This window comes from Aotus nancymaae, unplaced genomic scaffold, assembly GCF_030222135.1.
Source record: "Aotus nancymaae isolate 86718 unplaced genomic scaffold, 86718_ANA_hifiasm-v0.15.2.pri h1tg000004l, whole genome shotgun sequence".
NCBI lineage: Eukaryota > Metazoa > Chordata > Mammalia > Primates > Aotidae > Aotus > Aotus nancymaae.
The window spans coordinates 33,170,960-33,195,835 of NW_026988415.1; the positions used below are offsets into that span (position 1 = coordinate 33,170,960).

At 38.5% G+C, this 24,876-nt stretch overlaps 1 protein-coding gene across 3 annotated transcripts in view; it reads left to right on the forward strand.

Annotated features, from left to right (window-relative positions):
* IL13RA2 (interleukin 13 receptor subunit alpha 2) overlaps positions 1–24,876 on the forward strand; it is a 122,752-nt gene that overhangs the window by 88,859 nt on the left and 9,017 nt on the right. For 2 of the 3 annotated variants that reach the window (XM_012451779.3, XM_012451780.2), the window contains 6 exons: positions 8,110–8,164; positions 10,883–11,009; positions 19,971–20,097; positions 22,027–22,178; positions 23,231–23,384; positions 23,911–24,031. In XM_012451779.3, coding sequence (XP_012307202.2) covers positions 20,004–20,097; positions 22,027–22,178; positions 23,231–23,384; positions 23,911–24,031 — 521 coding nt within the window. In that variant the 5' untranslated portion in view covers positions 8,110–8,164; positions 10,883–11,009; positions 19,971–20,003. The remainder of the gene's footprint in view (positions 1–8,109; positions 8,165–10,882; positions 11,010–19,970; positions 20,098–22,026; positions 22,179–23,230; positions 23,385–23,910; positions 24,032–24,876) is intronic. The other variant, XM_012451781.2, reaches the window with a different exon arrangement.

The window sequence follows — 24,876 nt, forward strand, 5'->3', positions numbered from 1 at the left end:
TGTATTACCCAGGTTGGAGTGCAGTGGCAAGATCTCACTGCAACCTCTGCCTCCTGTGTTCAAGCAATTCTTCCACCTCCCAAGTAGCTGAGACTACAGGCGTGCACCACCACCGCCTGGCTAGTTTTTTTATTTTTGTAGAGACGGGGTTTCACAGTGTTGGCTGGGCTGGTCTCAAACTCCTGACCTCAAGTGATCTGCCCGCCTCAGCCTCCCAAGGCCTGAGCCACTGTGACTGGCCTAAAAGGATATGAACTCTTAAAGTGTTCTGATATACATTGTTTAATACTCCTCTATTAGTTTTAGATCACAGGTTCTGCTTAAAAAAGACAGTGGTTTATGTTGTGCTCATATGACTGTCTGGGGATAGCTAATCCAGCCAGGGCTGCATTAAGAGTACACAGCTTTATTGCATGAGGCCAACAAGGGCCTTGGGCTACTCTGAACTTGTTCTGCCATGCCTAGGGTGTTTCCCTCATTTGTTTGATCAAGGGTGGTTCAATGCCAAGACCACATTCTAACAAGCAGGCAGGAGGAAAGGAGGAAAAGGTAAGGGGAGAAAAGGTCTATTCTCTTTAAAGGCCTGACTCAGGAGATTGGAGATAACACTCTCATTTATATCTCTTAGGCCAGAGCTTAATCACCTGCCACATATAACTGAAAGGACACTCAGAATTGTAGTATTTGTTTTGTGTGGCCATGTGCCCAACTACAACTTGGGGGTTCCATTACCACTGAAGGAGGGGACAGTGAAAATTAGGAGACAGCTGGTCATCTCAGCCATACCACCTCCAAAAAGGATTGCATCAATTTACATTTCTATCAGTAGTCTGAGAGAAAGCCCACACTTTATGACTATTTTTAATTTTTTTGGTCTACCCTGTCAATAGACTTGAGGGCAGAAACACTGTGTCTTGCTTGTTTTCATGTCTGCAGCACTGACTGCAAAATGGATGCTCAGGAAATGCCTGTGAAATAAAGATCTGGATGGATGCCTGTGGCCATGTCAGCACAAATACAGCAAGCAATGGTAAAAATTAAGCACAGGTTATAAAAATAGAGACTCTAAGGAACCTTAAAAAACATTGTCTAGCCTAGGCTCAAAAGCAGTTACCAAAACAGTGAGAAAGTGGGAGAAGTAAGTAGACCTACCACTTAGGATTATGAGGTGGATTTAGTTTTTAAGCCGACGATTATAAGGAACCAGTCATCTTAAAGCTGAAAATTCATTTTTATGAAGGGCAATCAGTCCACTGCAAAACAATAAAGCTCTGCCTACAGGCAAGTGAACAGTAACTTTTTTAGTCATAAACACTTTTAAAAAGTAAGCTTACAAAGTTGAAAGTTTAATCTACAAGTGACATAATGGAAAATATTTTCTGAAGCCAAAAAACTGATGAAAAATATACTGAGAAGAGAAGATGCCCCAGTATTTTAAAATAAGGACAGACAGTTATGCAAAAATATATTAATTTCCACTAATGGAAAAGAGGAACATCAGTAGGAGAGACGAAAAGAGGGAGAAAAAGAAAAGTAGAAAGAAGAAAAGAAGAGGAGAGGTCCTGAAGAGAGGGGGCATGAGAAACAAGCAGACAGCAAGAGCCTGGACTGATGAACCAGCTGCCATCCACGTTCTGGATTCCAAACAGCTTGCTTAGCTAAGCCAGAATAAACAGAATTTTGCCTAGAGATATGCAGTTACTGAAACTCTTTGGGAATATGCACAGCTATATTGTTTGATCCCTTAGTTTCAAAGTTTTCAAAAGACACTAACGGCTGTGTGTTTCTATTCTGCATTTTGAAATCAGGAATAGAACCAGGATTTCTGCCATTCCCTTGATTCAGATCTTTGGTCTGAATCATATGAGTCAAAGACTAGCAAACAATTTTAAACTGCCTTACAAAAATATATAATAATAAGTTTTTTTCTGATGAGTTTCGCTGCAGGAAACAAATTTAGAAGAAAACAAATGAAACCTCCGATTGCACACAGAAAGTAGAAATGTTTTATAGTCTGGAGAAAGGGCAGGTTTTTAAAAAATAATATTCTATTAGAAATGCCAGAAGTTGGAGATAGTTTTGCAAAACTATTTCAGCACATAGAAAGTCTTTGTTAATGTAATCATTGGTGAAACTAAACTTTGGTAGTTTCTAATTGCCTCAGAAAAAATGCTTTGCCTTAATATGCCACCTTTTGATAAGTATATCCTAAAGTACTCTGACCTGTATCCATAAAGTAAGAAGAGCATCACTGCTCAATAGTTATGACAAGAATCTAAGGAAGAGCAGGATTAAGGCTTCATGTGCATTGTTCTCCATCTGTGTTTTAAAGAGGGAAGAAAAGAGATTTGCCCCCCACTATAGCTCCTTATAGCAAACTTCTCAAAGGAGTTATTGTGAGATTTGGAAGCCTGCAAACCTGAGTGGTCCCACCCTGGGAGACATTTTCATAGACATGATAATGGACTGGACTAATTAGAGTCATGTGTCTTTTAAGCATGGGGATAATTTCTGACAAATGTGTCGTTAGGCAATTTCATCATTGTGCAAACACCCTAGAGCATACTTACACAAACCTGCATGGTATAGCCTATTAGCACCTAGGCTAAATGGTATAGCCTATTGCTCCTAGGTTATAAACCTGTACAGTATATGACTGTACTGAATACTTTAGGTAATTATAACAACGCTAAGTATTTGTGTATCAAAACATATCTAAAAATAAAAAGTGTACAGTAAAAATATGGTATAAAAATTTTAAAAAATGGTTTCCCTGTGTTGGGCACTTGACATGAATGGAGCTTGCAGGACTGGAAATTGCTCTGGGTGAGTCATTGAGTGAGAGGTGAGTGAATGTGAAGACCTTGGACATTACGGTACACTCCTGTAGACTTTAGAAACACTGTGCACTTAGGTTACATTACATTTATAAAAAATAAAGTAATTGCACTAGGACATTATAATGACTGCAATGTCACTAGGTGGTAAGAATTTTTCAGCTCACCTATAATCTTGGGGGACCACTGTTGTATATGTTGTTCCTTGTTGACCAAAACATCATTATGCAGTGCATGACTGTATTAATAACTGAATGGGCTTCTAGTAACGTGCCAGTATCTTCTGACTTATATGATTATTTTGATGTAAAGAATCTGTGTTTGAGAAAGGCGAGGTGGACTGTGTTATTGTGATTTATAAGATATACATGGGTTTGGTTTTTGGCTAGTTTCCTGGCACATAGTTCCTAAAACTCCTGTAATCTCTTAAGTGGTGAATGTCTTTTGGTATGCTGGTGAGATAACTGACAGCTGGGGACGCCTGGATAGCTTCAGAATGGGGACTGGTTACCAGGGGAACCAACCACACAATCAGAGGGTTGGAATTTTTAGCCCCACCCTCCTTCAATCTCCTCACCGTCCTCATTTCCGCCACCTCCAGGGAAGGGAGATGGGCTGAATGTTCAGTTGATCACCAATGACAGTGATATAATCAATTATACCTAAGTAATGAAGTCTCCATAAGAACCCAGAAGGACTGGTTTTGGGGAGCTTCTGGAGAGCTAAACATGTGGAGGTACCTGGGGAGGGCGTGGAAGCTCTGTGCCCTCTCTCTTGTCTTTCATTAATGCATCTCTTCCATCTGGCTATTCCTTTGTATCCTTTGTAGTACCATTCATAATAAATGGGTAAAAGTAAGTTAAGTGTTTCCCTGAGTTGTGAGCTATCCTAACAAATTAATCATACCCAGAAATGGGTTGTGGGAACCTTGATTTGTAGTCAATCAGTCAGAAACACAAGTCACAACCCAGGCCTTTCTATTGGCATCTGAAGTGGGGGCAGTCATGAGGGACTGAAATCTTAACTTGAGGGATCTGATACTGTCTCCTGATCGAGTCTTAGAATTGACTTGAATTAGTGGAGAAGTGATTGGTGAAGGAGAAATCTCCATACGTTTTGGTGACCAGAGATGAAGAATTCTGTGTTGTATTGCCTGTGTGAGAATAGGAAAAACACTGTCTTTTTTCCTATCCCTAATAGTTATCTATACTCACTGTCTCGTATTTTTACCCTTCCATTCTTTCTCAAACTCATTGTATTCTGGGTTTTGCCCCCAACGTTCCACTGACTGAATCCCGTTAGCAATATTATCAATGATTTCCACTTTGCTTAAACCATTAGCCCATCCTCAGGCCTCGTTTTACTCAACCTATCAGCAGCTTTTGACATTGTCTATCACTTTATCCTTGAAACGTTTTTCCCACTTGATTTTCCTTTCGATTCTCTGGCCTCTCTTTTGTCTCCTTTGTTGGTAGCCCCTCAAAATCTAGTTAGCCTTTTATATATGGAGGGTCCCAGTCATTGGCCCTCTTTTCTTTTCGTCTCATCTACACTCTACCTTAGATGACTTCAGTCAATCACATGGCTCTAAATGCTGTCTATATGCTGATGATTCCCAAATTTATTTACAGCTCTGGTCTTTCCCCCTATCTCCAGAGTCAAATATCCAACTGGCTACTCATCTTTTCCCCTTAGATATTAGTTAGTCAACTCAAACTTAACTATACAAAATTGAACTCTTGACCATCATCCCTAGGCCCCAAAAACAATTATCCGGTTGCCCATGCCAAAAATGGAGCCATCATCTTCTGATACTTCACCCTCAATCCACCAGTAAATTCTATCAGCATCTCCACTGCTATCAACCTGGTGCAAGTCACCATCAACTGCAGTCTGGGTCATTGTTTCTACCCTTTTATTCCTTACAATAGCTCTTTAAAATATAATCTACATCATGTTAAGGTAGGAAAATTCCTTGACCCCCTCGCAGAACCTGTGACAGGGGGTTGTGGCTCTCTGGGGACAAGGGGCTATGGGAGGGGGAGCATGCAGACGGGCAGATCTCCACTGCTATCAACCTGGTCCAAGTCACCATCAGCTCTAGCCCAGGTCATTGCTTCTACTCTTTCATTCCTTACAATATCCCTTTAAAATGTAATCTACATCATGTTGAAGTGAGAGAGTTCCCTGGATCCCTCGCAGAACCTGTGACAAGGGGGTGTGGCTCTCTGGCAGCAGGGGGGTGTGCACGCAGAAGGGCAGGTGCAGGAGCCAAGGTGAGTGCTTTGGGCTCTGATCCCATGGCAGTGTCTAGGGGTGGGTGTCTGTGACTCTCGAAGCCCAAGTGGGCGTGTGTTACAGTGCGCTCTTTTAGCTTTGTCATCTGTGGATGTCTTAAGTGTTAAACAGTTCAGTGGACCCTCTACCTTTTTGCAAGGGCAGAGGGCCAGTGTGACAGCTTTCTATATCCTGAGCTCTTGTCCAGCGTCCGGGAAAGATCAGGTCACAGACGAACTTGAAGGATGAATGCAGGAGTTTTACTGAATGGTGGAGGTGGCTCTCAGTGGGATGGAAGTGGAGTGGGAGGATGATCTTCCCGTGGAGTTTGACATTCAGCAGCTGATCTCTTCGATTGTCTCCAGCCAAACTCCTCTCGGCATTCAGACGCTCCTTCTCTTCTCTCTGCTGTGCCTTTCTGCCATTCTTCTGCTCTTCTGTTTGTCCCCTAATGGGGGATAGGGTTTGGGATTTACATGTGTACAGGATAAGGGGGCATAGTGGGCCAAAAGACATTTTGGACATGAAAACAGGAGTGCCTGTTCCCATTTAGGGTCATGGGTTTCCAGGTTTGAGGGTGGGGCCTTTGCCTGGGAACTGCCCTCTTCTACCCAGTATTTCCCTGTCTCCTGTCCACATCAAAATCACTGCTCACAACTGTCCAGTTGCTTCCCATTTTACTAAAAGTAAATGGTAAATTCGTTACCATGCCCTACCCTCTCCTATATTTGTGAGATCATCTAACTTTTTGTGTTCCCTATCCTACTGGTCTTCCTATTCCTGCAACTACTAAGCTGATTCCTGCCACAGGGTTTTTGGATGTGCTATTCCTTCTACCTGAAACATTCTTTCCCTGTACCTTTACCTGGTTTATTCCCTCACATCACTGAAGTCCTTAATGCTGCTTTCTCAAAGAGGCATTCCCTCACTACCCTTACCTAAAACGAATCCCTCATCATTCTCTTTCATGCTATCCTGCTTTATTTTTCTTTACACAACTTGTGATTATCTGATATGTTTATTGTCTGTCTCCCACACCAGAAATGAGGGTAGCTACTTTGTCTTGTTCACTGCTGTATTTCCAGTAACTATAACAGTGCCTAGCATGTGGTAGACTTCCCAAAATAATTGTTGCATACTTAATATATATTAGAAATATTAATATATAATTGCTTTTAATATTCTTTTCTATAACTGATGGCACTATATGTAATATAATACCACATTTCCATGTGTTTAAAGCCTATAAATAACATACTGGTAGATAACCTGGAAGGAATATAAAAATTGCTGTTGTACATTTCGTATTCTATTTTTACTGAGTACTGAGTGGGTAGAGTATATCCTATTGTTTACTTTTGAAGGGGTTGCATGACATGAATGTTTTGGGTATTCCCTGCCTGTTTGCAAACAAGTAATTGGGGGCATCTGGGAGTACGAAGAACGGTGCTGAACAAAAGAGATTGTTTTGCTAATTCCACAGCAGTAGTGCCTTTCAAGGCAGTGCATTGCTCTTCAGCCATGACATCACTGGAGTAGAATATAAAGTATATTTAGTAGGAACTATTTGACCTGTTTCAAGAAATATTTACTAATTGATGACCTGGGGGATTTTATTTAAAGGACTGCAAATAAAAAATTTTAGTGCGTTGTTTTTAAAAAAGCATGTTGGTGGTTTGTTGGATAGAATTATAAACTAATAACGCTGTGATCTCAGCTCAGGGACAAATTCTGAAATTTGTAAACTGCTTCATGAATTAACACTGTAAACTTAGATGTTGCTATGGTAGCTCAAAACTGAATTGTCTATCTTTGACAGTGTTGCAGCAAACTTGTTAGCCGGATGAACTCAGGATGTTATATAGTAAAAGCATCTAAAAAAGAATTATGGGGCCTGGCGCTATGGCTCAGGCGTGTAATCCCAGCACTTTGTTAGGCTGAGACAGGAGGATGACTTGAGCCCAGGAATTTGAGACCAGCCTGGGCAGTATAATGAGATCCCCGTCTCTACAAAAAATATATAAATAAAAATGAAAATAATTATGCCCTAGAATGACTGCCTATGTTTTTACAAGAACTGTAGATTTATTGAACGTATTTTATAAATATCAATAAATAATGTTAGTATGTAATCTTATTAGGGATGCAAATATAATCATGCTATATAAACCTGGATGTTAAAGTGATATTTTTAAAAAATAAATCCTACCTGTATTTCATTTCCATACAGTGATTTTCATAATTCAGCATGTTCCTAAGTTCCTTGTGTATGTGTATAGGACATGACTGATATCACTTTACTAGTGGAAAACATGACGCATGTGTGTGATTCAAAACCCTTTTGTGTTACTTAGTACAAAGTCATCTTCAGCATTCTTTATAAATTACTCCACTGTAGGACATGTTATTTGCTAGTTATTAGCTAAATTGGATTTGATTCACCACCAGGTCATAGTCTGATTGTACTATTATTGAGCTATGTATTAATCTCAGTGTGTAATCTGGCAGGTTCAAGACTCTCTTTATTGTGCTGAGTCATGACTATACTCTAGAAGCTAGGAATAGGCATTTATACATGTTGGACGGCCTTCTTGAAAAAAGATTAGTTATCCAGGAAGCCAGTGCTCTTGAGTCACATCCTGAAACCACAGATGGAAACATGACAGATTAACCGTTGAAATGGAGAATTATAGCCTAAGGATAACTTGTATGAGAGGAAATTGACCTACGCAGAGTGAGACTACTTGAAAGAGAGTATTATATTTTAAAAGGAGTATGACTTTTAGAATCAGATATTGGCATTTTTATTGGTTAAACTGCATAACCTTTTGAAACCTGAGCCCCAAATGCCTCATTCGTAATATTGGGATGATAATAATCATAGTCATAAAAGTTTGTAAGGCTTCAGCGAGATAATCCATATAAGCATCTGGCATAGAGCTTGACACCTAGTAAAGGCAAATAAACTATAATCATTATTATTGTTGTTTTCCAGAGTCACCTGGCAAAGCTGGTGACAGAGCCGAAGTCTCCTAGTCAATGCCTTCCATGTAAGACTATATCAATTTATCACTTCATTTGCAAATGACATTTAAGTCTGCAATCTCACTACATTTCCATTTTTCTCTCCTGAGATTCGACTTTCTTTGGCCAATATTTTTAGATACCTTAAACAATGTGAATAGAGAGTATCAAATTTTATAATTGATTTTTTTTACACAAAGGCAACAGAAATAGCATGCCCATAGTTTCTAATGTATGTTTTTAAAAGAAATCATTTTAGTGACATTGCAAAATTCCATTTATCATTTTCTAATAAATAATTGTCTTTGCAAATTGGTCACTGCCTTTACAATAAAATAAAACAAAAACCCTGTGGTCATTTTGGATACCTTAGAAGAATCTTTTTCTTTCCCTTTGTTGACAGAGAGAAGGAAAGTTTCTAAAAAACCATATTATGTATTATTAGTCTTGCAATGTTTTTCTGTCTCTTCCTTCTTTTTCCTATCCTTTCTGTATAGATTATATCAGCTGTGGGGCCCTGTGCTAGTCATATCACTTCTCTAAGCCCCCGTTTTGCTGTTTGTAAATATGGAGTACAAAACTTATACACTTACAGACCTGTTAAAAATATCAACAAATTCTTTACAAACTATGAAAAGCTAAACAAATGAAAGAAATTACCATTTTTTAAGGCAAAAATCAGTAGAGGCAGCACATTGGATCAACAAAGGTGGTAGAAATTGGAAATTAATAATAAGTGTCTAATTATCTACCATGGACAAGTCTGTTGTGCTGAATTAATAAAGGCAAATGTGTAGGTTGTGGCAAGTTATTTTCAAGTGTTGCTTAGTGGCAAACCCCTCTCAAGTATATAGAGCAATTTACTATTTTCCTAGTGCTTTCACATACATTATCCTATTTAATCTTCAAGACACCCCTGCCAGGCTTGAATCATTACCTCCATTTTATAGATGCAAATTGAGATATAATTTACCTCTTATCACAGTGGTTGAAGCAGGAGTGAAATCCAGATTGATACTTATACCATCGTGCTTTTTATTATAACAAGCTCCTGGACTATGTATCTGTTACTTGATCCAGAGAATAATTGGTCCTGCCAGCTTTTACAGCACCTTGCTATAATTCCAAATTTGCTTTGGATGGCATTTGGCCCCACCCATAGCCTCCCCTATCTTGTGACTTATGGAATCTTTGTCCTGGCCCTGTGACTATTTCAGGAATACTTAATATTTTCTATGTGCTTGATTGAAGGACATTATTAGAGATTCTAATTAATGTCTCTAAAGTAGAGGGGAGAACAAAAGAGGACCGGTGATAACTGCCTATGTTAATCTATTTCTTGAGAAACCATATGTTTGGTAAGTACCTGGAATTTCTCCAACAATGCACGGATTGCAGCCAGCTCTTAAAGTGAGAGTATTATGTTGCATGACTTAGAAGGGGTGGGGAAGCGAAGCTGAGAAGAGGCAGTTACTTTAGGTTTGCCATTCCAAAGGAGATTCTCAGTGAGAAACTATCCCAACAATAGTGATGTGTAAAACTGACAGGGTAGAAATAGAAAGTTGCCCTCCACATTGACCTTATGCACAGAAAATACTTAGTGTGTGGTTACCATCAAGGGCTCTGGTACTAGATTGTCTAGATTTAAATCCAGGTTTCACCATTTATGGCCTGTGTGACTTGAGGGATGCCGTTTAACTTCTGTATGTCTTAGCTTCTGGCCTTTAAAAAGTTAATTTTGTAGAGTAGAGAGTAGAATAGAAGTTACCAGAGTCTGGGGCAGGATAAAGGAGTTGGGATAGGGAGAGGTTGGAAAATGGGTACAATGTTACAGTTAGATAAGAGGAATACATTCTGGTTTCCATTGCACAGTAAGGTGAGTATAACTTACAATAATGTATTATATATTTCAAAAGCTAGAAGAAAGGAAATTGAATGTTCTTACCACAAAAAACTGATAAACATTTGAGGTGATGTATATGCTAATTACAGTGATTTGATCATTATACAATGTATCCATGTATCAAAACATGACACTGTACCCCATAAATATGTACAACTATTATGTATCAATTAAAAATTAAACTTAAAAAGAAAATTTAAACAAATAACATTGAACTAAAAATAGTATATATGTCCAAGTCTGATTGTGAGGATTATATGAGATAATGCGTATAAAGTGTGTAGTACAGGGTAGTGCCTGGGATGCTGAATAAATACTAGAAGGTATTATTATTATGACAGATACTATGACTGTTACCACTTTCATTTTGTATCTTCTGCAAGGTTTAGCTGGGATAGTATCTGGCAGAATAAACTCCAGAGATGCTCAATGAATGTTTATTGAATTATTACTCTGCCAGAAATGTCATGATGATAAAACTGTGGCGGGCTGGATGATTTGGGTGGTGACAGGAGGTAGAGGAAGGTTGGAAGTTAGGGAGAGGCTTCTAGTGAAATAGGTACAGGATAGATTCGTTATGATAAGAACATTTATTTATCATAGTTAGTTAGTGGAAAGGATTCAGGAGATGTGGTTTTCAGTCCCAGCTCTGCCACCAATAAGTTGTGTATACTTGGCCTACTTATCTTTCTCTCTGGCTATTTCCTTATTTCTAAAAATGAGAATCTGAGGCCAGATGAGTGGTTATGAATTGTGGTCTGAGAGTGTGAAATATATACAGTTTTTTTTTTTAAATCTAGTATGTCTGCATTTGCTTTTCTAATCTTCTTTTTGTCTTCAGGTCCTGCTCCTCCTTGTGAAAAACTCAGGTGTTCCGGGTAACCACATAGTGTATAAAGCCCCTCATTGTGCTAGTGACAATTCTGTAACCCGAAGCCAAAGAGAGAATTGTCTCTGTGTTCATTTCGGTAAGGAATTCTTGGTTGGGCCCTGGGTGTAATTCAGCAACTACTTTTGTGGGTTTATCCATAGGTGATGCTAGAAGCTAGCTATCCCATTTTCCACCTTTGCTTAGGTATATTGATGGATCTGATTCATGAAATGGTGTTTGATAGCCTGAGTCAGATTTCAGTAGCCTATAAATGGAATAAAAGCAAATGATTTGTTTTTATTATTTATTTTTTTTTTAATTGCATTTTAGGTTTTGGGATACATGTGAAAAACATGCAAGATTGTTGCATAGGTGCATATGTGGCAGTGTGATTTGCTGCCTTCCTCCCCTTCACCTATATGTGGCATTTCTCCCCATATTATCTCTCCCCAACTCCCGACACCCCGCTGTCCCCCCAACTCCCCCCCAACAGACCCCAGTGTATAGTGCTCCCCTCCCTGTGTCCATGTGTTCCCATTGTTCAACACCCGTCTATGAGTGAGAACATGCAATGTTTGATTTTGTGTTCTTGTGTCAGTTTGCTGAGAATGATGGTTTCCAGGTTCATCCATGTCCATACAAAGGATGTGAACTCATCGTTTTTGATGGCTGCATAATATTCCATGGTGTATATGTACCACATTTTACCTGCCCAGTCTATCATCAGTGGGCATTTCGGTTGGTTCCAGGTCTTTGCTATTGTAAACTGCTGCAATGAACATTCGTGTGCATGTGTCCTTATAGTAGAACGATTTATAATCCTTTGGATATATACCCAGTAATGGGATTGCTGGGTCAAATGAAATTTCTATTTCTAGGTCCTTGAGGAATCGCCACACTGTCTTCCACAATGGTTGAACTAATTTACACTCCCACCAACAGTGTAAAAGTGTTCCTATTTCTCCACATCCTCTCCAGCATCTGTTGTCTCCAGATTTTTTAATGATCGCCATTCTAACTGGCGTGAGATGGTATCTCAATGTAGTTTTGATTTGCATTTCTCTAATGACCAGTGATGATGAGCGTTTTTTCATATGCTTGTTGGCCTCATGTATGTCTTCTTTTGTAAAGTATCTGTTCATATCCTTCGCCCATTTTTGAATAGGCTTGTTTGTTTTTTTCTTGTAAATCTGTTTTAGTTCGTTGTAAATTCTGGATATCAGCCCTTTGTCAGATGGGTAGGCTGCAAAAATTTTTTCCCATTCCGTTGGTTGCCAATTCACTCTATTGACTGTTTCTTTCACCATGCAGAAGCTGTGGAGTTTGATTAGGTCCCATTTGTCTATTTTGGGTTTTGTTGCCAATGCTTTTGGTGTTTTCGTCATGAAGTCATTGCCTACGCCTACGTCCTGAATGGTTTTGCCTAGGTTTTCTTCTAGGGTTTTTATGGTGTTACGTCTTATGTTTAAGTCTTTAATCCATCTGGAGTCAATTTTAGTGTAAGGTGTCAGGAAGGGGTCCAGTTTCTGCTTTCTGCATATGACTAGCCAGTTTTCCCAACACCACTTATTAAACAGGGAATCCTTTCCCCATTGCTTGTTTTTATCAGGTTTGTCAAAGATCGGATGGTTGTAGATATGTTGTGTCGCCTCCGACGCCTCTGTTCTGTTCCATTGGTCTATATCTCTGTTTTGGTACCAGTACCATGTTGTTTTGATTACTGTAGCCTTGTAGTCTAGTTTGATGTCCGGTAGTGTGATGCCTCCCGCTTTGTTCTTTTTGCTTAGAATTGACTTGGCTATGCAGGCTCTCTTTTGGTTCTGTATGAAGTTTAAGGTGGTTTTTTCCAGTTCTGTGAAGAAGGTCATTGGTAGCTTGATGGGGATAGCGTTGAATCTGTAAATTACTTTGGGCAGTATGGCCATTTTCACGATATTGATTCTTCCTAACCACAAACATGGAATGTTTCTCCATCTGTTTGTGTCCTCTCTTATTTCGTTGAGCAGTGGTTTGTAGTTCTCCTTGAAGAGGTCCTTTACGTTCCTTGTTAGTTGTATTCCTAGGTATTTTATTCTCTTTGTAGCAATTGTGAATGGCAGCTCGTTCTTGATTTGGCTCTCTTTAAGTCTGTTATTGGTGTATAGGAATGCTTGTGATTTTTGCACATTGATTTTGTATCCTGAGACTTTGCTGAAGTTGCTTATCAGTTTCAGGAGATTTTGGGCTGAGACGATGGGGTCTTCTAGATATACAATCATGTCGTCTGCAAATAGAGACAATTTGACTTCCTCCTTTCCTAATTGAATACCCTTTGTTTCTTTTTCTTACCTGATTGCTCTGGCTAGAACTTCCAGTACTATATTGAATAGGAGTGGTGAGAGAGGGCATCCTTGTCTCGTGCCAGATTTCAAAGGGAATGCTTCCAGTTTTTGCCCATTCAGTATGATATTGGCTGTTGGTTTGTCGTAAATAGCTTTTATTATTTTGAGATACGTTCTGTCGATACCTAGTTTATTGAGGGTTTTTAGCATAAAGGGCTGTTGAATTTTGTCGAAGGCCTTCTCTGCATCAATTGAGATAATCATGTGGTTTTTGTCTTTGGTTCTGTTTATGTGGTGAATTACATTTATAGACTTGCGTATATTGAACCAGCCTTGCATCCCCAGGGTGAATCCTGCCTGATCATGGTGGATACGCTTTTTGATGTGCTGTTGTAATTGGCTTGCCAGTATTTTATTGAAGATTTTGGCATCTATGTTCATCATGGATATTGGCCTGTAGTTTTATTTTCTTGTTGAGTCTCTGCCGGGTTTTGGTATCAGGATGATGTTGGTCTCATAAAATGATTTGGGAAGGATTCCCTCTTTTTGGATTATTTGGAATAGTTTCAGAAGGAATGGTACCAGTTCCTCTTTGTATGTCTGGTAGAATTCAGCTGTGAACCTATCTGGATCCGGGCTTTTTTTGGGTGGTAGGCTCTTAATTGCTGCCTCGACTTCAGACCTTGTTATTGGTCTATTCAGTGTTTTGACTTCTTCCTGGTTTAGTCTTGGGAGGAGGCAAGTGTCCAGGAATTTATCCATTTCTTCCAGGTTTCCTAGTTTATGTGCATAGAGTTGTTTGTAATAATCTCTGATGATGGTTTGAATTTCTGTGGAATCTGTGGTGATATCCCCTTTATCATTTTTTATTGAATCTATTTGGTTATTCTCTCTTGTCTTTTTTATTAATCTGGCTACTGGTCTGTCTATTTTGTTGAACTTTTCGAAAATTCAGCTCCTGGATTTATTGATTTTGTGAAGGGTTTTTCGTGTCTCTATCTCCTTCAATTCTGCTTTGATCTTAGTTATTTCTTGTCTTCTGCTAGGTTTTGAGTTTTTTTGATCTTGCTCCTGTAGCTCTTTCAATTTTGATGATAGAGTGTCAATTTTAGATCTCTCCTTTCTTCTCATGTGGGCACTTATTGCTATATATTTTCCTCTAGAGACTGCTTTAAATATGTCCCAGAGATTCTGGTATGTGGTGTCTTCGTTCTCATTGGTTTCAAAGAACATCTTTATTTCTGCCTTCATTTCACTGTCTATCCAGTCAACATTCAAGAGAAAGTTTTTCAGTTTCCATGAAGCTGTGCAGTTCTGGGTTGGTTTCTGAATTCTGAGTTCTAACTTGATTGCACTGTGGTCTGAGACACTGTTTGTTATGGTTTCCGTTCTTTTGCATTTTCTGAGGAGTGATTTACTTCCAATTATGTGGTCAAATTTAGAGTAGGTGTGATGTGGTGCTGAGAAGAATGTATATTCTGTGGATTTGGGGTGGAGAGTTCTGTAAATGTCTATTAGGTTTGCTTGTTCCAGGTCTGAGTTCAAGTCCTGGATATCCTTGTTAATTTTGTCTTGTTGATCTGTCTAATATTGACAATGGTGTGTTGAAGTCTCCCACTATTATTGTGTGGGAGTCTAAGTCTCTTTGTAAGTCATTAAGAACTTGCCTTATGTATCTGAGTGCTCCTGTATTGGGTGCATATATATTTAGGATCGTTATCTCTTTTTGTTGCATTGAGCCTTTTACCATTATGTAATGTCCTTCTTTGTCTCTTTTGATCTTTGTTGCTTTAAAGTCTATTTTATCAGAGATGGGAATTGCAACTCCTGCTTTTTTTTGCTCTCCATTTGCTTGGTTATTCTTCCTCCATCCCTTTATTTTGAGCCTTTGTGTATCCTTGCATGTGAGATGGGTTTCCTGGATACAGCACACTGATGGGTTTTGGCTTTTTATCCAATTTGCCAGTCTGTGTCTTTTGATTGGGGCATTTATGTGTGAATTTGATCCTGCCCTTTTGATGCTAGCCAGCTGTTTTGCCTATTGGTTGATGCAGATTCTTCATTGTGTTGATGCTCTTTACCATTTCGTGTGTTTTTGGAGTGGCTGGTACTGGTTGTTCTTTTCTATGTGTAGTGCCTCTTTCAGGAGCTCTTGTAAAGCCAGTCTGGTGGTGATGAAATCTCTGAGTACTTGCTTGTTCGCAAAGGATTTTATTTTTCCTTCACTTATGAAGCTTAGTTTGTCTGGATATGAAATTCTGGATTGAAAGTTCTTTTCTTTAAGGATGTTGAATATCGGCCCCCACTCTCTTCTGGCCTGTAGGGTTTCTGCTGAGAGATCTGCAGTGAGTCTGATGGGCTTCCCTTTGTGGGTAACCCGACCTTTCTCTCTGGCTGCCCTTAGTATTTTCTCCTTCATTTCAACCCTGGTGAATCTGATGATTATGTGCCTCGGTGTTGCTCTTCTAGGGGAATATCTTTGTGGTGTTCTCTGTATTTCCTGGACTTGAATATTGGCCTGCCTTGCTAGGTTGGGGAAGTTTTCCTGGATAATATCCTGAAGAGTATTTTCCAGCTTGGATTCATTCTCTTCGTAACATTCAGGTACACCTATCAAACGTAGATGAGGTCTTTTCACATAGTCCCATATTTCTTGTTGACTTTGTTCATTCCTTTTTACCCTGTTTTCTCTCATCTTGCCTTCTCATTTTATTTCATTGAGTTGATCTTCGACCTCTGATATCCTTTCTTCTGCTTGGTCAATTTGGCTGTTGAAACTTGTGCATGCTTCGCGAAGTTCTCATGTTGTGTTTTTCAGCTCCATCAATTCACTTATATTCCTCTCTAAGTTGTCCATTCTCATTAGCATTTCATCAAATCTTTTTTCAAGGTTCTTAGTTTCTTTGCATTGGGTTAGAACATGTTCTTTTAGCTCACGTAAGTATCTTATTACCCACTTTCTGAAGGCTGATTCTGTCATTTCATCACACTCATTCTCCATCCAGTCTTGTTCCCTTGGTGGTGAGGAGTTGTGATCCCTTGTAGGAGGAGAGGTGTTCTGGTTTCGGGTGTTTTCATCCATTTTGCGCTGGTTTCTTCCCATCTTTGTGGATTTATCCACCTGTCGGCTTTGTAGTTGTTGACTTTCTGATTGGGTCTCTGAGTGGACGTTCTGTTTGTTGTTGATGAATTTATTTCTGATTCTTAGTTTTCCTTTTAACTATCTGGGTTCTCTGCTGTAGGACTGCTGAAGGTCTACTCTAGGCCCTGCTTGCCTGGGGATCACTTGCAGCAACTGCCAAACAGTAAAGGTTGCTACCAGTTTCTTCTTCTGCTTTGTCCCAGAAGGATACCTGCCAAATGTCAGTCTGAGCTCTCTTTTATGAGGTGACTCTTTGGATATATGGGGGTTGGAAACAGTCCTTTATATTAGCTCAGGTGCTGAGCTGTGAGCCCTGTTGTTCATTCAGAGCTGCTGGGCTGGTAAATTTAAGTCTGCAGCAGCAGAACTCATAAACCCTCCGTTTTTTTTCCCAAGTGTTCTGTCCTAGGGAGTTAGGGCTTTATGTGTTTCTGCTGTACTGCTGCCTTTTTTTTCTTCAGGGATGCCCTGCCCACAAGGAGGCAGCCTAGTCACTCTCTGCCTGCAGAGGCTTCGCTGAGCTGCTGTGGGCTCTGCCCAGCTGCCATGTGAACTTCCCTGCAGTCCTGTTTATATGGGTGTAGTTAGAGCTGCTTCTGCAATGTTGGCCCGCCTCTGTAATCACGGACTTTCTCTGTAATGGCAGGTTGCCACAGCAATGGCAGACTGCCTCAGTAATGGAGGACGCCCCTCCCCCACAGAGCGGGACCATCCCAGGTTCAGCTGTGCTTGCTGTGAAACTCTCAACCCAGAGCGTTTCCAATTGCTGTTTTTTTTGTTTTTGTTTTTGTTTTTGTGGGGGTAGGACCAGCCGGGCCTGATCTCCTGGCTCCCTGCCTCAGAGCCTTTCATTTTTTCGTTGAACGGTCGGCTCTCTACCAGGTGACCTGGTCGCCTGTTGAATAGGCGCTGGGATCTGTGTGATTTCCCATGCGGCGACCCACTGCGTCGCTGAAACCGTGGCTCTGAGATTCGTGGCGCTTTTTTTGCCCGGGAATCTCCTGGCCTGGCTCCCTGTTTCAGCTCCCCTTGCTGGCTAAGTGGGAACACAGTCCCGTTTACTCTGCACCAGGAGAGGCTGCACCGGGGTGCAGGCAAAACAGCTGCACCGGCCAAAACAGCTGCCCTGGTGACCCGTGGGGCTCCTCCGCCTGTGAATCTCCTGGTCTGTGGGCAATAAAAATCCATCTGGAAATGCGGCGTCCACTCACCCTCTGCACTTTCACTTGGAGCTGCAATCCTGAGCTGGATCTAACCGGCCATCTTGGAACTCCTCCCCACAAATGATTTTTAAGTCTTTATTTAGCGCTTATACTATACATGACACAACACTATGAAATTTTAACCACCAGATCAATAGGGGAGAGAAAATTTTGTTAGAATCTCTCTGAGAGCATTTTAAGGGCAGCCTGATTGCCTTAGTCCTTATAGGTAATGAAAGGTTTTCTCTTTGTCAGACCTATGTCCTTGAGCCTAGTAGTAACCACTGTGTTCATCTTAATCTATGAGAGTAGCTCTGTGGAAGATCTGTAAGCTTCTGGTAGCCAAATCTACCCAGTACTTACCGATGCATTAATGGGCAGCCATGGGCTGGCAAGTAGAGAGAGAGGAATTGGGGAGAAAGAGAGATTTGTTGGGCCTCAGTGAGAGAAATGGCATTCTCTCCTGATTTTATGAGGCACAGAATTTTAAAAATAACGTGGTGTTGATTCAGCCTGGTTAGCTAATTAAAGGAAGACTTAATCACTGGAGTTCCAGAGGAAAAGCTTTCATAATCCTGAGTCAAGCCTGTGGGACCCAGCAGAATAGGGTGGAAGTACACAGGACTGGGAATTATGAGATCTCTGTCCTAATTCCAGCTTTGTTACTAACTTGCTGTGTAATCTTGGGCAAGTCTGAGTTTTACTTCCAAATTTATATATGAGAATTTGGCTACCATTGTCTCTGATATACATACTGGCTGTAACAATTTGATCCTAAGATTCTATAAAGTAGCCATTGAAGCTTACCAATGTTACAATATTAGAGACGGATCAGGTAGGAGGAAGAGGATGGGGTGGAAGAGCGGGTCTATCCTACTGAATTAATCTATGCATGGGATAAGAAGGGGAGTCCCTAAATGTGGGGATAAGTGACTTTTAATCCTTTACTTTCTGTGAAATTGTTGGTTCCAGAATATAAATTCGAGGAGAAGTATATGGGACTGGGAGTAGTAATTTTTCTTTTAAAAGTAAAGTATTTTTTTAATTGAATAGGTATTTGAAGGCATGAATCCTTTAAAGTCTGATCATAAAACCAATATCCCTCAAGAATAGAAAGATGACTAAATTATATTCTGTGGCAATGAAATGCTGTTCTGGTTTTAAAAAAGAGATGAAAAGTTTAGATTTACTCTTTAGAAAGATCACTTTTGCAGTATGTGGTGTAGAAAATGGATCAGAGGCAGGAAAGACTGACTAAGGAGATCCCTGCTGATAAGATCCTCCATTTAGGAAGTGGTAGTGGTAATGGAGAGATTGGATGGGAGAGGAGTTGAGGAAGACTCCCAGATTTCTGGTTTGGGCAACTGGAAGGATGGCAATGCCATTTACTAATACGAGAAACACAGGAAAAAGTGGAACAACGAGAGTAGACAAATAAAATTTAATTAAAAAAGTTAATTAAAAAAGGAGCAAAGAAGAAAGTCAATCGCCCAGCAGGGGGCGCCAGAGCTAAATAAATTTTTTTTTTTTTTTTTCCCTTAAGTAAAGAAATATTTATGAAGAAACAGAGCAAAGTTTTGAACTATCTGAGGCTTTGGTTTAGGTTCTGAGCTTTTTCAGTGGTCAAATAACTTTATGTTTTATTATTTTTTTATTCATTTATTCATTTATTTTCAGACGGAGTCTCACTCTATTGCCCACGCTGGAGTTCAATGGCACGATCTCGGCTCACTGCAAACTCCGCCTCCCGGGTTTAAGCGATTCTCCTGCCTCAGCCTACCGAGTAGCTGGGATTACATGCGCACGCCACCATGCCTGGCTAATTTTGTATTACTAGTAGAGACGGGGTTTCACCATGTTGGCCAGGCTTGTCTTGAACTCCTTACCTCAGGTGATCCACCTGCCTCAGCCTCCCAAAGTGCTAGGATGACAGGCGTGAACCGCCACGCCCAGCCGATTTCAAATACTTTTTTTTCCCCTCAAAAAAGAGAGTATTTGACAGTTTTTTATTTGTTGCTGGGGAGACGGTTGCTATGGAGATGGATGATAAACACCCCCGGTGAACCAGTAAGAACACTGGTGGGTCTAATGGTCTTCCAGATGAAGGCTATTTGAGGTCAGGAGAAGGGCATGTCGGCGGGGAGCTGAGGAGCTACCAGGGTTTTTGTTTTGTTTTGTTTTTATTCTTATAAGTTGGATGAGACTAGAATCCTTTCTTTCCAAATACATTGGTTCCTAACTTGATTATTTCTGTTTCCACGGTCTGAGGTGGACACAATTTTCCTACTTCTTGATAGAAAGCACACAAAGAGCTTTCCAAAATATTTTTAATCACGTTTAGTTTGATTATTTGATGTAAGATAAAGTTAAAATGTTATATTTTTCCTTCATAGAGAGACAACATCAAGATATTACATCTTGGAGAAATGGCTTTCGTTTGCTTGGCTATCGGATGCTTATATAACTTTCTGATAAGCACAACATTTGGCTATACTTTATCTTCAGACACCAAGATAGAAGGTAAATGGATTTTAGTGGAATAATTTTAAGTTAGGAAAAGTAAAATTAAATGGATTTTAATAGAAAATTAACTGTCTTTTTGACCTACCTTATGGAAGTGCATAACTAACTAGTAGATGAATTGTTATTGAAACTATTTCAGGAGGTCCATGAACAAAAGCTATGTACTTACTAGTCACTTTCATGTATAAGTAATTGATGTTGACACACATTTTGTTGGATAAAAGCCAAATTCAAAGACATTGTTCATACCTTTTTGTATAGTCTTTTTTTAACAGATTAGATATCTGAAACCTCATTGCCTGCTACTAAACTAACTGTAACGATTTCTTAATTACTCTCCTTAGCTTTTATGACAATTAGATAAATTTTAAAAGTACAGAAATTTAACGTAAAATTTAAAAATAATTATACAATTATTAAATTATTATATGAACTTTTTAATTGAAGAAGGTAATTTGAACAATGCATTTGACAAATAATTTAACCTTAAGTGTTGAAATGATAGAATTGTCATTTCATCCTCAATAGAGACCTTCTTTATAGGTACGTGGGTGTCCCAGGTCAAACCATAACTGGTGCCACCATTTCTTTTCTGTGGATTCTTTTTCTCACCTCAATAAGTATTATGAAATACTATACATGAACAATGTAATATAAGTGAAAGAAAATTATTAGCAAAAAGGCAACATGAGGGCAGTACTATAGTACCACTAGGTTTGCTAGTAGAAAAGTTTATAGATTTATTGAATGCACATGAACATATATATTATATCTAATAATATAACATTGATATTACATTATAGATATATAATAATTATATAAAAAATTATATAACAAAATTATATAATAAAAATATATAAAAATTATATAATAAAAATATATAAAATTATATATATAATTTATTTTATTGCTTTTTAAATCACCTGATGGAGTCATTGCCTCCTACTGCACCCCTCTCAAATAGTAATATAGGCTGATTCCTCATATCACACAGCTGAATCCTTCTCTTGAATCCTTCCAAAGAGTGGTCCTGGTTTGCCGTACTCTAGAGATAGCTCTAAACTTTAGTTACCTAGATAATTCAGTTAACTAGAATGGATCAACAAGATCTGCATGTTCCCCAAATTGTTAAGGCACTTTGCTATGGAGGCCATTTTCATATTTTCTATCCCTGTTTTGTATTTGCCACATTATATACATATAATAAACATTGAATTAATATTGATTTGTTATTGCTACTAGAGAGATTTTTGTAATAAAATGTTCCTGTCTTGGACCAAATGCTGGCATACATGACCACAGAGATAAAGCCATATTGAAGTATTTGCTTCCCTGAAAAACTAATACCTAGTGAGGTAAAGTCACATTTTGCATACGTGGTTTCTCACTGAAGGAACAATTATATACCAGTAATCTAGATTTTTTTAACAGTCTCATTGAAATATAATTTACACAAAACTAATTCTTTAAAAATGTACTATTCATTGGTTTTTAGTATATTTACAAAGTTGTGCAATAATTACCACTGTCAAAGTCCAGAATAGTTGCATCACCCCTAAAAGAGGCCCTAAACCCATTAAGAAGTCACACTGCATTGTTGCTCTCTCCAAGCCCCTGCCAATCATGAATCTACTTTCTTTCTCTATGAATTTGTCTATTTTGGATATTTCATAGAAATGGAGCTATGTCAATATATGGTCTTTTGTGTCTGACTTCTTTCACTTAGTATAATATTCTCAATGTTTATCCATGTTTTAGCATGAATCAGTACTTCATTTCTTTTTATGGCTGAATAATATTTGATTGTATACATGTAGCACATTTTGTTTATCTGTTAATTGGTGGACATTTGGAAGCTGTCTAGATTTAGCAATCTTTGTCATAAAATACAGAAAAAATAAAAGTGTTTTATTGATTTTATTTCAGTTTACCCTCCTCAGGATTTTGAGATAGTGGATCCTGGATATTTAGGTTATCTCTATTTGCAATGGCAACCCCCACTGTCTCTGGATAATTTTAAGGAATGCACAGTGGAATATGAACTAAAATGCCGAAACATTGGTAGTGAAACATGGACAGTAAGTAAAGCATGCATTTACAGTATCAGAGCAATCATCAAGTGTTATTTTGTGATTCCTGACTTTAGTGTCCACTCCAGTTCCCATATCTCAATAGTTTTAATTAGGATATAAAAAGCTTCCACATCTGCTTCTGTCTCCTATTCATCCTGCTATATCTGTTTTCACCCCATCCACTGTTGCAACTGCCATTGGAAGTACAGGAAAAAAAATACTTGGTCTCATGCCATATGAACTTGAAGAGCACTTCACTAGAAGAGCATTTTATTCTTGGATTTGGGTCTTATACATGCTACTGAACTGTGAGCTTTTCCACTGAAGGAGATAAGGCTTATTTATCTTTGTACATTTCCCACAGAGGGTGGCAGGATTATGGTTCATTGTATATATTGTAGTAAGAGCTCAATGAAAATTTTTTGAATTATTAACTACTTATATACTCAACAAGCACATATATTCAAAGATTTCTGTTGTAGATGGCATTCTGTTACCTCCCTAATTCAGCTAGATAGTTTCAATAGACTAGAAAATTCAAATCAAACATTTATTGATCAACTTTGTGCTAGACAGTCTACTAGGTATCAGGAATATAAGAATAAATAATGATGCTTTTTGTCCTCCAGAAGCTCACAATTTGCCTGGCTTTCTCTGGTTACTTCCAGGGTTTTACTTTATGTATTTCCTGAAGGTTTCATATTATATTTGAAATGTGACATAATTTGTCAAGTAATGTGCATATGGTATATGAAAATTATCTATTTGATTCCAAGCAGTTATAGCTCAAGTTCATGCCATAAGGTTTTTTTCCCTTCCAAAAGTTTTTGTTTTTATTTGGAATGAGATGTTAAGATTCAAATGATCTTATCAAATGATATGACATACAGAGGTGAGCTCTGCTGGAAATGTATCTGTGGCATTGTATCAAATAGTCATTAGGACTGTCTTAGATATGGGAACTCTCTAGGGTATTAATGATTTATTAGTCATTAATATAGCTCACTATACCATGGAGGTTTCTAAGCTTGACTTTGTCTCATCTTTTTATCAAACAGACCATCATTACTAAGAATCTACATTACAAAGATGGGTTTGATCTTAACAAGGGCATTGAAGCAAAGATACGCACACTTTTACCACGACAATGCACAAATGGATCAGAAGTTCAAAGTTCCTGGGCAGAAACTACTTATTGGATATCGCCACAAGGTTAAAATAAAGCTCTCTTTTCATATTTAATACTATCAGAACAATTCATTTGGGAATAAGTCCCTTATCTACCAGGCTGCATGTATAAGATCCTGTGACAGTGTGGCAAAAAAATAGAATCTTTCTTGTAGTTGGTGATTAGCCTTTAAAAATTTTTTAAAACAGCAAATACCTTTGGCAAAAGCTACATCTTACTTTATTGATATAGTTCCCAGTTTTGGGGTCATATTAGTAAACAGTCATGAGTGTTTGTTCATCTGCTCAGAGCATCCTAGAATAATCAATTTAATACTTTTGGATATGCTTATACTAATATCAGTAAATAAGCCCTCAAATGTTTCTTTGGTTTTGCATGTCCCTCTTATAGTGAAGTGATTTCCAGTCACTTCCTTTTGAAATAATCCTGATTATGTTGATTGCAAAATAAAATGGAGAGATCATAGGAAATGGAATAAAATTGCATAATGATTTCACAAATGATTCATCACCAAGCCTTTCAAGGATTCACGATTGATTTGTTCCTTAGGAATTCCGGAAACTAAAGTTCAGGATATGGATTGTGTATATTACAATTGGCAATATTTACTCTGTTCTTGGAAACCTGGCATAGATGTATTTCTTGATACCAATTACAACTTGTTTTACTGGTAAGTATTTTTATAATTAGAATTCCATATTTAAAAATGTCTACTCAAATTAATCCATAGTATGAATAACTATATTTTCAATAAGTTAAATTAATTATATTTGTCAGAGTCGTATTTATGATGGTGATTTTTACAATTATTTGAGGTTTTCAATGGGTGTAAGTGGTCTTAGGATGTAGATACTGGAAAGTATTCTATGGGTGATATAAGGAATACAGTAATTGTTTCTGTACTGGGTTAATGTTTATCCTTTAGATACAGGAAGTTAGAACCTAAACAGTTTTGGCATATTTTATATTCAGGTCTTTTTAAAAATTCAGTTATCTATTAAACTGGATCTTTTTTCTGACTCCCTACCTTTGCTAGCTGTCAGTGAAGCTTTTAAACTTGGCCATTGTGACTCATGTATCTCCTTCATTTCTTAATTGTTTCAGGGTAACATGATCACCATGTTCTGACACTCCTTTGCAAGGTTGCACATCTGTTAAGTGCTTACCATCTCTGCTGTAAGGCTTCCCTCATTCCACACCTGGATGATTGACATTGCTTCCCAAATGATGGTTGCTCTGCTTCCAATCTCTCCCCTTCCAATCTCTCCCTTTTTTATTCATTTCTGCACACTATAGCCAGCTTTATCTTCCTACACTACCATTTTCATATACCACTCTCTTGTTCAAAAACCTCCCATGTCTACTCATTGCCCCAGGATAAAATCTAGGCTGCCATATCATCTACTATTACCAACGTGAATGTTCCACTCCATTAAAATCCACCTGTACATTTTTTTCTCACTTATGTTACTGCCTTTTATACCTTTGTTTGCATTATCTTCTGGAATACCCTCT